Consider the following 14,908-nt stretch of genomic DNA (forward strand, 5'->3'; position numbering starts at 1 on the left):
TTGCCTTTACATAAACTGCAAGCAACTGAGATTCTTAGAGAGGAGTACGGAGAAGAGTGGGTAGAGTTTCTCTGGGAGGTAGAAAAAAGAGAGTCCTGGAAGCTAAATGATGGGAAAAGAGATCCTGTGCTTAGGGGCAGGAGGCATCAGAGAGAGTAAGTACCCTTCTATTGTAGCCTTCAGAACAAAATGAAGTCCCTATGTTTATCCTAGGGCAAGACTTCAGCCCTGTAAGGAAGTCACATCTGGACAGCTGTTCATCTTTCATTTGCCATCTACAAAACTCTTCACGCATCCATCCCTCTGCATAACAGTACAGTTAACTATTCTTCTGATGCTTGGGAAGCTTAGCCCTTCCCTTCCCTTCCCTTCCCTTCCCTTCCCTTCCCTTCCCTTCCCTTCCCTTCCCTTCCCTTCCCTTCCCTTCCCTTCCCTTCCCTTCCCTTCCCTTCCCTTCCCTTCCCTTCCCTTCCCTTCCCTTCCCTTCCCTTCCCTTCCCTTCCCTTCCCTTCCCTTCCCTTCCCTTCCCTTCCCTTCCCTTCCCTTCCCTTCCCTTCTATTTTTTTTCCATTTTCTTTCCTTTTTTTTTTTTTTTTTTTCTTCTCTCCACATAACCAGAGACTTAATTAGTATCTTCCATGACTACACACACATCCTGGAATCTTCAGGAGGTAATTAGCACTGAAGGCTTGGGTCAATTACCTCTTAATGGGAAAAACAGAAAGACTTCTTTAATGCTTATCTTCCATCAGTTTTTAAAGCATGGAGAGGACAGAGGACAAGTTCCTTCAGTACTCTAAAACAAAGACTGGTGTAGCATTCTGTGTAACAATGAGCAGAGACTTTTAAAATACATTCAAAGAGAGGCCAAATAATTTTAAAGCTGGCTTTTATGACAAACAGTCACAAGGACGGTTTCCCTCAGAAAGAGGGAATGTGTTTGTGAACAGATCTGGTAACTCAACACAAAGGGCTTTAAACTCGATTCATAGGTGTCAGGTTCCTAAGTAAAAAGGTAAGGAAATGCTAAAAATGGGGAACAAATTCACAGGAAAAGACAAGACAGACTTTCTTATTTCCACTCAGAGACAAAGGCACAGAGGAATATGCCTCAAATTTCTGTACGGTGAGACAGAGATGGGGACACAAACAGAAAGAGTGATCAGTTCACGTGTAGGCACTGGCCTTTGACATGGTTGGAATGAGGCCACATGGGAGCATTGTGTCCAGTTCTGGGCTCCCTAGTACAAGAGGGACATGGGACTACTGGAGCGAGTCCAGAGGAGGGCTATGAAGATGATGAGAGGACTGGAGCACCTGTAATACAAGGACAGGCTGAGAGAGTTGGGCCTGCTTAGCCTGGAAAAGAGAAGACTGAAGGGAGTGTGTATACATCAATGTGTATAAATATCTGAAGGGGGGGTGTTGAGAGGATGGAGCCAGTCTCTTTTCAGTTGTGCCCAGTGACAAGACGAGAAGCAACGGGTACAAACTGAAGCACAGGAGGTTCCAGCTGAATATGAGGGGGCACTTTACTGTGAGGGTGACAGAGCACTGGCACAGGTTGCCCAGAGAGGTTGTGGAGTCTCCTTTTCTGGAGATATTCAAAACCCGCCTGGATGCCATCCTGCGCAATGTGCTCTAGGTGATCCTGCTCAGCAAGGGGGTTGGACTAGGTGATCTCCAGAGGTCCCTTCCAACCTCAGCCATTCTGTGATTCTGCGATTCTGTGATTCTGTGAATTAGAGACTTGGCAGGTAATAGGCACCATTGCAGCTGAGGCACTGGCTGTTTATGAAGGAGAAGCAAGGAAGAAAAAGAGGTCCTCTCCTCTTCTTGAGTTGTCTTCTGTGTAAAGGGATCCTTGACCACACAAAACCATAGTATGGAGCAAGAAGGAAGGAAGTATACCTGCCAGATCTGAGGCCACCTGTTTACAGCACAGGTATTTGGCTCTCCTGCCTAAGCTGAAGCCATAGGTCATTTGGGTTGCTTCAGGGACTGCAGTCCAAATGCTTCTGAATAAATCTGCACATGCAAAATATTTTTGTGGTTGCTGGAATATGAGCTTATTGAAATGCCTTTGCTGGGTGCCCTAATTTGTCTAAATTCTGTCATAGGTGGCCAGTGTAGCACCTCTGGACTTTTTCATGACATGCAACCTTTTAATGTTCCTCTGACTTGGGACTGGATTCTGACCCCAGGTTGCCCAAGTGGCATAGGGGTTCCATTTGTTTGTATCTTTAAAATATGACTACTAATAATGACTGCTGATTGGGATGCTGTGTTCTGAGATCATCAAAAACGTTTCATAGTAAAAAAATTAATTTCATATAATTTTCTAAAGAATCAGGGTGATCAGTTCAGTCAGCATTCCTTTTCCTAAGATTTCATTTATTTCCTTGGCAAATAAAATTTCCTATGAACAACTGAGATCCAGTGACATCGCTCATGTAAGGGCAACAGTGAGAAAAATGATATATTGCATATTCCTTTTAATGGAGTTTACTTTCATGACTTTAGTGCTGTTGTTCCTAATGCCCATCAAGCTTACAATTTCAAAAATTCAGCTGAAACCTGGCTATATTTTGGTTAATTTTTGTCTTGAATGAAGAGAAACTCACTTCTGCTTTAACTAATGTTGCTTGCTATACCATTCATTCATATTCAATATATTCATTCATTCTGGACTAAGTTATGTTCAATTAAGCAGGAATTCTGGTGTTTTTTATCAGCCAAAATACAGGAAAAAAAATCTTTTATTCTAATTGCATACTATTTTGGCATGTATGTTATTCTGCTTATTTATTTTCCAAAAAACAATTGGAAAGTAGACAATATCATTGCACTTTATTGCTTAAACTTCACATTTCCCCTGCTGTTTTGTCACCTACTTTATAGATGTATAACAAGCATTTGCATTAAGATGATCTGTAAATGTTCGTTACATGTGAGTGGGAACACAGACACTATTTCTCAGTATACTCATGTTGTACAGTTCAAAACATATTTACTTCATAAAAATAAATAACAAAAATAACCAGACAGCAAAGATCTGGGCAAGAACGGTATCCATACCCATATGCAGAGAGTATGCATATTGCATAAATTTCTTATTATTCATTTAAAGTTAAAAATGTGCTGTGCTTCTGTGTAGAAATAATACATTATCAATAAACTGGGAAAATCTTAACAAAATTTTTACTTTGCTTAGAGCTAGGTAGTATTTGCATTCAAATTAAATAAACATTATTTTATTAATCTAATTAATTTTTATATTATAAACATCTATTGTTTTCCAGAGACAAGCCATTCCAATTACAATATAGAATAGAATGTAGAATAAACAATACAAATGATGAGAACAGTTTTATCAGATTCAGATAAAACTCCAGATACTATAAAACAACTATCATCACCTGGTTCTGATCTTTTTCATTTTTTATAATTAAATGCCAGCCAATATATATAGAAACCAACAACATGAATTTATGCATTTAGCATGGTTTATTTAGTGACGATCCAAAATCTGACAGATTTAATGGCAAAATTCTTTTTAGCTACTCAGTACTTGTCTGTTATTAAATGTCCAAAAAATAAAACATTAATGATCAGCCATAATCAATCTAAGAAGGAGTTGACTTTTCAGCAAAGCCCATCATCTCATACAGACATAAGGAAGTGAGCTGTGTACAGATGTTGAGGAGGTGTCTTTGTCATATTGTATTAAACTGGAGACTAAGGTAGTAATTGAATTTAATTGTAAAGAGATTTCCCTAGAAATCAATTACTGGTCAACATATCAATCTTATTAACAGAAGACTCATGTGTTACCAATTTGAACTGATAACATTTTAATATCTTCCAAATATCACTGATATTTGTTTTTCCCCGTATATGACAGCAAATACCAATTTATACTACATTTAACATTTTCTTTAGTCCTTCTGTCAGTATGGATATCTGGAGAGAGCATAAAAGCAAATAGTTATTATGGTCGTACTGAGAAATAGATCGCAGCCCACATACAGAAAGTGTATTAGGAGACAGGGAATTAAAACCCTTAATTCTGAAGACAGCATGAAAAATCATCAACAGCATTTTTGTACAGAATTACCTGTGCTGAACAGAAATGCTATTTCTCTTTGAAATTCCAAACTAGTTTGATTTAAAATGTATGTAATTTGGCTTTTTATGAAAACCTCTGATAGTCCTTTTGGAGAGAAAAAAAAATCAACAAAATTAAAAGAAAAAAAGTAAAAAATTTAAAAGATAAAATATACAGTACATTTAAAATATGAAATACATTGAAAATATTCTCACTTTGAATCCACAAGACATGAGAAAATGAAATGACAATGAAATCTGAAATTCATCAAAAGCGTGAAAGTTTTCAGAAATTTCATGTAGAACAGACTTTTGAAGCTCAGTTGTATTCTTGCCCTACATAACTTTGCAAAAGGATCAATGAAATAATTTATTTGTGCACATGAATGAGCACTATCCTGATTTAAAAATGTGTCAGATCCACTCATTTGGCCATACCTTTAAGGAATTTATCATGTCACAATTAAAATTTACAGAACTGTGATAATTATTGATAGATAAAATTAAAACCTCTTTATTAAAATAATATAAATCTGTTTAAAAGCATTCTTCTACATTCCTACAATATCTGGAGTTAATGCTATGGGAGTAACTGCATCAAATGCCTTAACATGATTTTACAACTTTTTTTTCATGGTTTTCTGTGCATTAGTAGAAAAGAGTACAGCGTCTTGTAAAAGACAGTGTTCTGCTCTGATGATTTCAAGAAGACATTACACCTTTTTTTGTTGTTGTTTTAAACACAGATGCATACATGTGGTTTAGCATATATGTACGTAAGACACTAGCACTAATAGCAAGATTTTTCTAAGGACTCAGATAATGGCTTACTATACTTTCAATAAACTTCAAAGAAAGCTTCTATTGATTTTAGTAGAAGCAGTGCTTTAGAAAAACAAACAAAAACAACAACCACACACATATGTTTAATACATGCATGTTTTTTAGTGTAACTCTCATTGGACAGGAGAAAGAAACAAAAGGCAAAAGAATACATGCTACCTCCTCTGCTGAACAGGTAAGTTGTAGCTTAAATTGGTTGTAGGAAGAGGCAGTGTGAGAAATGTGGGTAGGAGGACAAATTCAGAGCCCAGTGGCTTATTGGTTGTCCTCCTCTAGCAGTGAGATTTCAAAGTGCATTCTTAAACCTTGGCTTATGTCAGAACAGATTGTGCTTCCTCATCTCTATGACTGAGCAATCATTTTCTGGTTTTGTAGGAACTGATTTTTCCATAGGAAAAAAAAATACAACTATGAATTAAATACCCATAAATTGTCCCACATATATTTTTACATACCTGAAGCAGATTCACAGTCATAGTAATCAGGCTGGCATCATTCATTTCAGTAGAAATCTACTAGTGTACTTCAGCAAAGGCACTGACTTGTTTTTGAGACAGTTCTTTATTATGTAATAAATTATTTTTCTGGTGATTTATAAACATCTGAATTTATAAAATGCTACTAATTTTGCTGTTGAGAAATGATTTTAATTAGAAGTATCAACAAGAGACATTACCAATTCAATTCCGGAACAATTGAGCAATTCAAGAATTCAAGTGTTCATTACCAGAACAATATTCAGATCAACGATGTTTAGATAGGGATTTTGTTTTTTCTACCTGATTCTAACAAAGAAATCATAGGTAGAGGACAATAGAGAACACCAACTTTTGAAAATAGAAAGTAAGATATCAAAATACTAAGGTTATATTTCTCTATAAATTTGAAATTCCATTAGAGTAACTTTACAATTGAATTGTTTCATCCTTATTCAAGTCTATAACACACTCTGGAAAACAGTGACAAAATTAGACTCACAACACATCATTGTTATCTAGATCTTTGGATTTATAAATAAATATAAATATATTGATATACATGACTTTGGATTTAGCCTTTCAATATCTGTAATTTTAAGAACACATTATTTTGAGAAACGTTGGTGTATCTTCATGAAAATCAACATTTTATATTAATCATGTTTAAAATATAGACTATGTTAACAAGATTTTCTTCAATATCATTATAAATTACTAAATTCTTATTGGAAAAAATGCAAGAGAATTTACCCGCTGTCTGAATAGCTCAATTATTAATCATTTTTACAACTATATTTACAATTAATCTGTATAGTTCTCAGCATATTTCTTTGGGTTGGAGAATTGTTTGTGTGTTTCATTAGTGTGGAAATGAATTTGAAACTAATCGCAGTTCTAAAGATGACCAATTAAAAGCTTTCTGTACGTAATGAAAACAATCTAAAACTTAATTGTGTAATTAAAGTACTCAGTTTACTGAGTGCTTCTGGTAACAAACTCATATCTTTTAATGATCCTATAAATCTAACCTAATTTAACGGCTTTTTATTATCTTACCTGAATTTAAGAAGGGTATTGAGTTTATTTATTTATTAGTTTGTTTCAGAAATAAGAATGAGGTATCTTCTGAAATTATTAATATGGTGACATTTCCAGTATTTAAGGTATTCCTATATATGTCTGATGCTTTGTCATCAGAATATAAAATTGAGATAGCATTGCCAGCTGTATTTAACATTTTTGTATTCTAAATAAATTATTTGGAGCTTAGAAGTATTACACTGCAAACAACCAATCTTGTTTTACTCATCCTCTCAGGTTACCATAAAGAAGCAATAGATTCACAAGCTGGAAATGACAATTATTTCTTATTCAGACTGCCTAATTTCTGCTTTTTTTTGTTTGTTTGTTTTCCATTGAAATGGACTTCTCTTGCACAGTCTCAGAAAATGATTTAGACTATAATTTCTCAAGCACCACTTAATTCCCAAATTTTCCTAGACATAATCAGTGTGTGTTTTTTGACCACAGAGTTGCTGAGACATTCAAAGTTTTCTAAGCATCTCAGAAATTAGGTAGCCAGAAGAGCCAGATTAGCTGTGATACAAGGATGAGTAGAAAGATACTTCACCTGTGCCCAAGTCCCAGTGGGAACACAGTCTCTAAGATCTATTCTGATTACATCTAACTTGGGTTGTAATAAGATCAAACTAAAACACCATTTGAGAATGACTAGAAAACACCTTTTGTGTAATGTTCTAGGAAAGAGACCCAGGAACTAAACTTTTAGACTGCTTGGATCCAGACACCACAAGTTTCATTTTATCCTGTTTTCTCTAAATCCAGAATTGTCAGTCATCAGACTTGTACATTTCACTCTACTAAACACCTTCAGATGGGGCTGTTTTCACACTTCCATGCAGCTTGGTCACTATACAGCAGAAATGCGAGGACTCCAAATCACTGACCAGTGCACTCCACTGTTCACACTTGTAGTTGCTTTCTTAATGCTCACCTCTATGTATAATCTGCTTTATAATGCTAGGTTGCTAAAATATTCTTTGCCTTAGGAACAACAAAAGATTACTGCAGAATCCAACTTGAAGCACGTGTGCTAAATGTGGTTCTGACCACATTTTAAGGGTCCACATTTTAGTATTTTTTAAAAACACTTGGCATGCATAGTGGATTTCAGTTGTTCTCTTTTCTTATGAATATATCAGACTACTTGATAAAATGTATTATAGAAATCTATGTGTATACTCTTCTACTCTTCTTGTTGTGCAATATATAACCTCATCTAGATCTCGGGCCATTTGGAATAAAATCTTTTGTCCATAAAATAACGTCAATTGGCATTCCAATACATCTTCAGTTATATATTACTTCAGACCAAAAATATTGTCCTGGTTTAATAACATAGTATATTTCAGTATACTTATTACATTCTGACCAAGGTGTTGGTCCTTAGAGATTTTTATTTTGAATAGAAATAATAAGACCTAAAAAAAATAAATAAATAAAATATTGAAAACATATGTATAGGCTAAGATATATATATATATCATAACAGAACAGAACTAGGTGCAAGATTGTACTGCTGTTCAGTAGAAAAAATGTTTAGAAGCTGCTTAGAAGCCTTTAATTTAAAGGAATTTCAATGGGAGTTTACTGTTATCTTCAGTGGACTGAGAATAAACCCCCAAATATGTAAATTAATTTTGTGTCTTTCCGGAGCTGCTCCAAATATGGAATCTACGTTATTCCTTTACTCCATTATTAATTCATTTAATTTGATGAAAATGTAGTTTTTTAAAATGTCAGTGTAGTGTTTTTTTTTTTTTTTTTTTAACCATTCAAAAAATTAGTGCATCCAGAAGGTTAGGAAGTACTGATTTCTTATAGCGAGTATATTCATATGGTCACTATTATATTGATATTAAATACAATATAATCAACCTATGCACCTGACGGTAAATTCTGAGATATACTGCTTTCCTGAAAAGGTTACTGAAATCAGTTCTGTATGTTTTCAATTAGTTCTAGTGAACCCTATCAGAGCATTTTTAACACAAATACACATGAAAAATTAAGTAATAGTCCAGAACAAACAGCAAGTAGTTTGTAGGAATGATGAGACTGCACAGATTACTTTCTTTACTTTTATACAATAAACAATATTACTTTTATACAACAAACAATGTATGTTTCATGGAAGACAACTTGGATTAGAAGTGAATTAAAACTGTAGAACGGATAAAATTTATGAAAAGGTAATACAAGGAAATTTGAAAAGATGAATAGAAGAGAGGATAGCAAAAAGTACCCAAAACTAGAAACAAAATCAGAGGTAGGCCATCAAGCAAAAAAGGGAAGAGAAACAAAGCTGAAGAAAGGAATTGTGTAAACAATTTCTTCAAAATAATTACAGGATTTGGTTGTTTTTGTTTGGTTGGTTTCCTTTTACTTTAATCATCAATAAAGTGGTTTTAGACTTGTCAGGCATTTCATGTAGATCATCCTGAATAACATACAGTGTATAGAGGAAAATGTTAAAATCTTGCGTAGGAAGCTCACAAACTAAGGATGCTGTGATATATGTTACTTTCATGCCTGTTATCTTTCATAACTGTGGAACACTGCTCATGTTCACAGATGAAAACAGAGATTGGCAGGACAGAATAATATTGAAAAGAAATTTACTGTTGCTTACAAAACAGAAAAGGAATTAATTGCATTTGTTTTAACTATTGCTTTATTTTTTTTTTTTAGGAATTTTAATCATGGTGTGTTAGCAGAAAAGCAGTTTTGAAAATAAAATTGAGAGCTTCATATGGGAATCCTATAGAAATAATGCCCTGGGTTTGAATGCACAATTATTCCTAATAATCATTGTTGCAGTTAGTCAGGAACAGACATAATCGGCAACCAATTCTGCATCGCAATGAGCCAGTCTGGCTTACATGTTCAGCATCAAGAATCTCATTATGAAGAATTGTTTGTTGCTAACTCTTGGGAAAATAAATAAATGTTAAAAATGCATCAAAAAAAAAAAAAGATAAAACGATAAAACATCCAGGGAAGCAGATACGTGTTAATGAGAATACAAAGGGTGAAAAAAAAAGGATACTTGTTCACATGACATGAATTTAAGTGAAATATGATTACATTGTTCATGAAAAATGATTGGTGTCTTGTTATTTTTAAAGTATTTTCCTGACAGGAAGAATTTATGTCATTCCAGAAACTGAATTTTACTCCCGATGTATCTCTCGTATGGTGATACTTTCATATCCCTGTCCTCAACAAATACCTATTTTATTTTGACTTCCAGAATTTGTCTGTCAATGGAAAGAAATTGTCTAGAAGTAATTACCTTTTTGTACAGAAAGTACGCATTCAGCAAAACTTCTCAATTATTCTATTATGAATGGTTAGAGACCAACATCTGACCGATTTTGTTTTTTTGGTAACTCATTTTTAAAAACTTTGTTTTTTTTTTTTCCAAGAAAAGGAAATGTTTTCATGAAACTAGGTTAGCCGGCTGTATTAGGATGGGACAGCACTTGCAGCATCTGCAACACAGCTGGAAGGAAAAATTTACTTTCATGTTTAAAGTTTCTAGATAAATGATGAGAGTATGTAACTGTGCCTCCTCACTATAAATCAACTGCAGGTTTTTCAGAGATGCTGCAGTGGATGATTTTACCCTTGTGTGGTTTTTTTTTTTTTCAGTCTCCTGAGAGCTCTTCCATTTTGTGAAACAGATTTGTCTTAGACTCTGTCTTCTGCCATCCATGTAACAAGGACAAAGTTTTACGATGCCAAAACAATTAACCCGTTGTGTTTTACAGCGTTTGTATAGGTGAAAATGAAATGTCGTAACTCTTTCTTCTGTCCCCTACCAAATATGACTGCAACATCCTTGTCTGTCCTCCTATGGGACAATAAGGAAGGCTCCAAAGATCCAAATCATCCTACCAAAGGGTTTCTGCATTAAACAGTCCTATCTAAAACTCAGATGAGGTCATGATATGCTTTGGAAAGAATAGTGTGACAAGAGGGAAGAATACTGAGAAAGTAATAAAAAAGACAACGTTGAAAAAGCATGGAATAATATCGCATCATACTAGCAAGCCAGTACTAAGGGTCAAAGAATTAGTAAGAAATCTTGAAAAAGTGCTGGCCTTTTATTTTTGAAGATTACAAAAAAACTTTTTTTTTTTTTTTAAAAAAAGAGAAAGACGACTTAATCTGACAATCATTAATTGGTCTTGTGCTGCTGAGGGTGTTCCAGCTGAGACAATATGGCTGGATGGGACTTGTGAGAGATGACTGAAGTTTTAGTTGAGAGAACTTCACAACCTGTCTTTAACACACTTTTTCTGCCCTTCAGTTGCCTTCCTGCCCTACTTCCACTGCATTTCTAATGACCCCATCTGTCCAAATTATGCCATCCACAATTAAAATGTTTTTTTCTAGGAAGAAAATATCTATATTTCTGTCACAAGTATTTAACATAAATTCACTTGTTATCATTGTTTGCAAATGGAGTAATTTAAGAGTCACTGAATTTCACAGTTTTGTGGTAAGATCCTGTTTGTAAACACTTGCAGCTTGAAATAGGGCTTTAAGATACCTGAAAGGGAAGTGATATTGTGAGGGGAACTTCTTCCTGCCTTATCACATTCTTCCCATCATTTAAAACTGGTACCATTTTCAGAAGAAATGTATAACAAATCACAATTTTGAACATACCATTGCACCTTAACATTGCTTTTCATAGACTGTGTAAGGACAGAATTTTCTCAGAACTACTATTCTTATAAAAATACCATAGCCAAAGAACAGGTACAGGATGTGGTTAACAACAGCTCTGACAAAGACAAGATCCTAATGGTCCTTGAAAGCAAATAGAAGGAAGCCACGTTTAAATACGAATGGCTGAAATGATACAGTGACATCCAACCCCACCATGAATCTCACCCAATCATTTATGAATAAAAATGAATTTCCAACTGCAATTATGGTTCTTATCCAAAAGAAATATTTTTTTATGGACAAGCTAACCTACAGGTTACAGCCTTTAATCTTCTGGGTACTGAAAAGTTAATTCTTTTTCTATGGCTTGGAATAATCTATGCAATATAGATATATATGCAATTTAAGAATGCATATCATTCATGCTGCCCTTGATATCTATCTGAAAACCAGAGCATGCAAGCAGTATTCATGTTTTGAAGGAAGACTTTGCACTGCTTAAGAGTGACCACACCACTTTATGTCCTACTGACATAGCAGTTTTCAGCAAACTTGTATGCGTACAACTGAAAATTAAAATGAGAATAGACATGGAGACTTAAGCATTGTAATCAGGATTTTAATAGATTGCCTCTCCTGGACGTTTCAGATAGGTTAAACCAATGATGGAAGAAATATTAATGCCTTTTATGGATATTGGTCTAGCAGCTTGTTGGATTGAAAAGACAAAAGATCATTGCATAAGCAAAAGAACATCCCTTAATTTAAAGACTGTTAGCTGCAACAGAACAAGAAGTTTTGAGTTTTAGCAATAAACTCTTCAGAATCAGTTACAGAACCAGTTGATATCCACCCTTATTGCACTTAATTTCAATGAAATAGTATCTGCTTTTTATATGATGATAAATAGGATAATTGAATGGTTGGTCAAACAGATGCACCATAATTTCTTGACGAATTTATGCAAGAAAATATTTTATGTATACTCAGTTAGCATTATGATTCCCTCCCTGACACCCAACAACTTTTCAGGAAGAATCCTTTTATTTATTTATTTATTTTTATTTTTTTTCTGAAGAACTGCATTCTTTCTCAGACGCACAGGAGCAACAGCATCACCATTGCAAAATCATTTTTGTTACCCCATCAGTTCGAAGAGACAATTAGAATTGTTCTATGCAAGCGCCTGCAAACCTCCTTAGGATCCCAGAGACTTGGAAATTTAGAAGAGCTGATTCAGCAGCTATGCTAAGACTCCTGTTCCTTGCATGTTGTGTTAATTCAGTGCTGTGATCCAGTGCTCCTGATAGTGTAACTATCTTTAGGAGGTCCCTGTCCAATCAGCACATGCCAGATCAAGCTTGAGTTTGTGCTAAATATGTAAATATGTTTATCATTGGAGAAGGCCTATACTCTTAATCCATATATTCCCATACCACTGGACCAGTTCACTTGGATCCACATGTTCAGAAAATAATTTTTTTACACAACAGTACAGAGTTGCTTTAGACTACAACTTAACTCAAAATCCATAGATGTTCTCTGTCCTCATACCACAAAATATCTTTTTATTTAACTTTAGGATGATCACATTTATTCTCTGATCTCACTGATCTAATCACGCTGATTCTAATGTGAGCTTAGTCACCACAATACTAACAGACACATATTTAGACAGATATACCAGGTACCATAACCTTAAACACGAAACCATCTAATGGGAAGTGTATCCTCAGGTCTAAGAAAATAATTGGCTTGAGAAAATTTGACTAGCCAGCAGAAACTGGTCAGCTGTTGTTTAATTAAGAGACTTTAAGATTTAATACGACAAACTTTCATCTTTTACTCTGATTCTTCACATTCTTCCAATGTTAACATAGTCAGTCCCAGTTTTCAATTAACAGTGTAAAAACGAAATTTTTTTTTTTTTGAAAATAGAACCATAATGTAAAACAAATGTACCTTATGTGAGCTTTATGGAAGAAAATGTTCAAAGTGGTCTAAAGAATCTCCTCAAAAATGTTTTTCACTGGCAAAATGTATCAATTTCCAGTTTTATGTAATCAAGGTAAACTATACTCATAGAATGCTATTACATAGGCATACTAGGCATACTATCTAAAGATTTGTTTTACTTCTTTTACTGATGAAATGGCTCCAGGATTTAAATTATTCATTACTTACCCCCGTTCTTTGAACTTCCAAGAAAATTGCTCTTTGAAATGATTTCTCCCACACTGCCAGCTCGCTGCACAGCTCTACATTGAAATAATGACTCTTGCCATGTCCAACCATAACACTGAAACAATATGGCCTGTGGTCTTCAAGATCAAAGTCCTGATGAATACCTAAATACAAGTTTGCTTGTAGCCAGCAATCATCAGCAAGCCAGAGCTGAAAGACATGTTTCAGTATGTGATTCTTCATCTAGCAAAAACAAACAGTTAAAGCAACATTGTGTTCTGTAAGTGATGGGTACTTGCATATGTTACATCATTATGTTAATAATTAGCTTGAAGAAATATTCTGAGAATTAAGCAACACTGGCGAGAACAATTTATCTCATTGATTCTTATTCACCTTACCCTGTATCATGTAATCTAAGCTACTTCTGTAGTTCAGAATTACTGTCAAAGTTTTACAAGCAATGCATACATAATTTAAAAGGAATTTATAGCAATATGTTCTTCACAGTGAAGAGGAAGGTAATTCCTAAATTGTTTGAATACAGTTCAAGAGCTGTTTATCAGCCTTCTAGCAGAATATAACTACTCCATTTGAATTGGGTTCCAAACTGCTAAACACCCAGAGATGCAGTAATTTATCAAACATATGGGCTAATTCTGGAAATAATGATGTCAGCTTTCAAATATCCCCTAATAGCTGCCAGTGCTGCTTTGCAACTACAAGAGGAGTGAAGTGAGATCCTGTCATCACCTTCAGGATGAAGAAGATGAGAAATTCGACATTAGTCTTTCATAATATAAAGTATCCCCTAACAGAAGGTTTTGTAAATGAAAACAAATTCTTACAAGAAGCTTCCCTAATCTTTCAAGTGTTCACTGACTAACATAAATATAGAGAAAAACAAAAGTAAATTAAAAGCTTATACATTTGAGTATTTTCAATGCCTGATTTTCCAAGTTATGTATTTTTTAAATTTCAATTTATTATTTAATTCAATTTATTTCAATTTATCAATTTATCTATCTCTATTTCTCTATGATGACATGGGACAGGGAATACTGAAAGAACAATTTACAAATGGAATCTTATTTCTTATTTTCAAGAGTTACCCACAACCAGAATTTTATTTCTCCAGTACTTCACGTTAAGTTTAGGAGCTTGAGTCAAGCAGATCTGAGGTAAAAGCAATAGTGCTGGACTGGACTTAGGTGGCTTTGAAAAGACCAGAACGCAGCTCTCTACTGGTACATAAGTCCTAGAATCTTGTAGTCAGGATAAACCTTTTAAAGAATTTTAACTTATTTTCCTAGGACCTCTAATAGTATATTATACTCCACCAAAGCCTGAAGCTGAAACTCTATGCACATAAGAAACAAACAATCAATTGGGATTTGTACATCAAAATGTAACCTGAAATATTTAGATTTATGTAAGATAAATGTTTAAAAGTTCAGCGTCTTGCATCCCTCCTGTCCTAGATGCACACACAACCACCCTCACAGGACAGCAGCGAAGATCCACTTCTGAGTAAT

The 14,908-nt window shown here is 34.5% G+C and overlaps 1 protein-coding gene across 1 annotated transcript in view; it reads right to left on the reverse strand.

The window, feature by feature from the left end:
• SNTG2 (syntrophin gamma 2) overlaps positions 1-14,908 on the reverse strand; it is a 280,170-nt gene that overhangs the window by 22,534 nt on the left and 242,728 nt on the right. Inside the window, exon 14 of the mRNA XM_035543020.1 lies at positions 13,374-13,616. Coding sequence (XP_035398913.1) covers positions 13,374-13,616 — 243 coding nt within the window. The remainder of the gene's footprint in view (positions 1-13,373; positions 13,617-14,908) is intronic.

The sequence above is a fragment of the Cygnus atratus genome, chromosome 3 (genome assembly GCF_013377495.2).
Source record: "Cygnus atratus isolate AKBS03 ecotype Queensland, Australia chromosome 3, CAtr_DNAZoo_HiC_assembly, whole genome shotgun sequence".
In the NCBI taxonomy this organism is placed as follows: domain Eukaryota; kingdom Metazoa; phylum Chordata; class Aves; order Anseriformes; family Anatidae; genus Cygnus; species Cygnus atratus.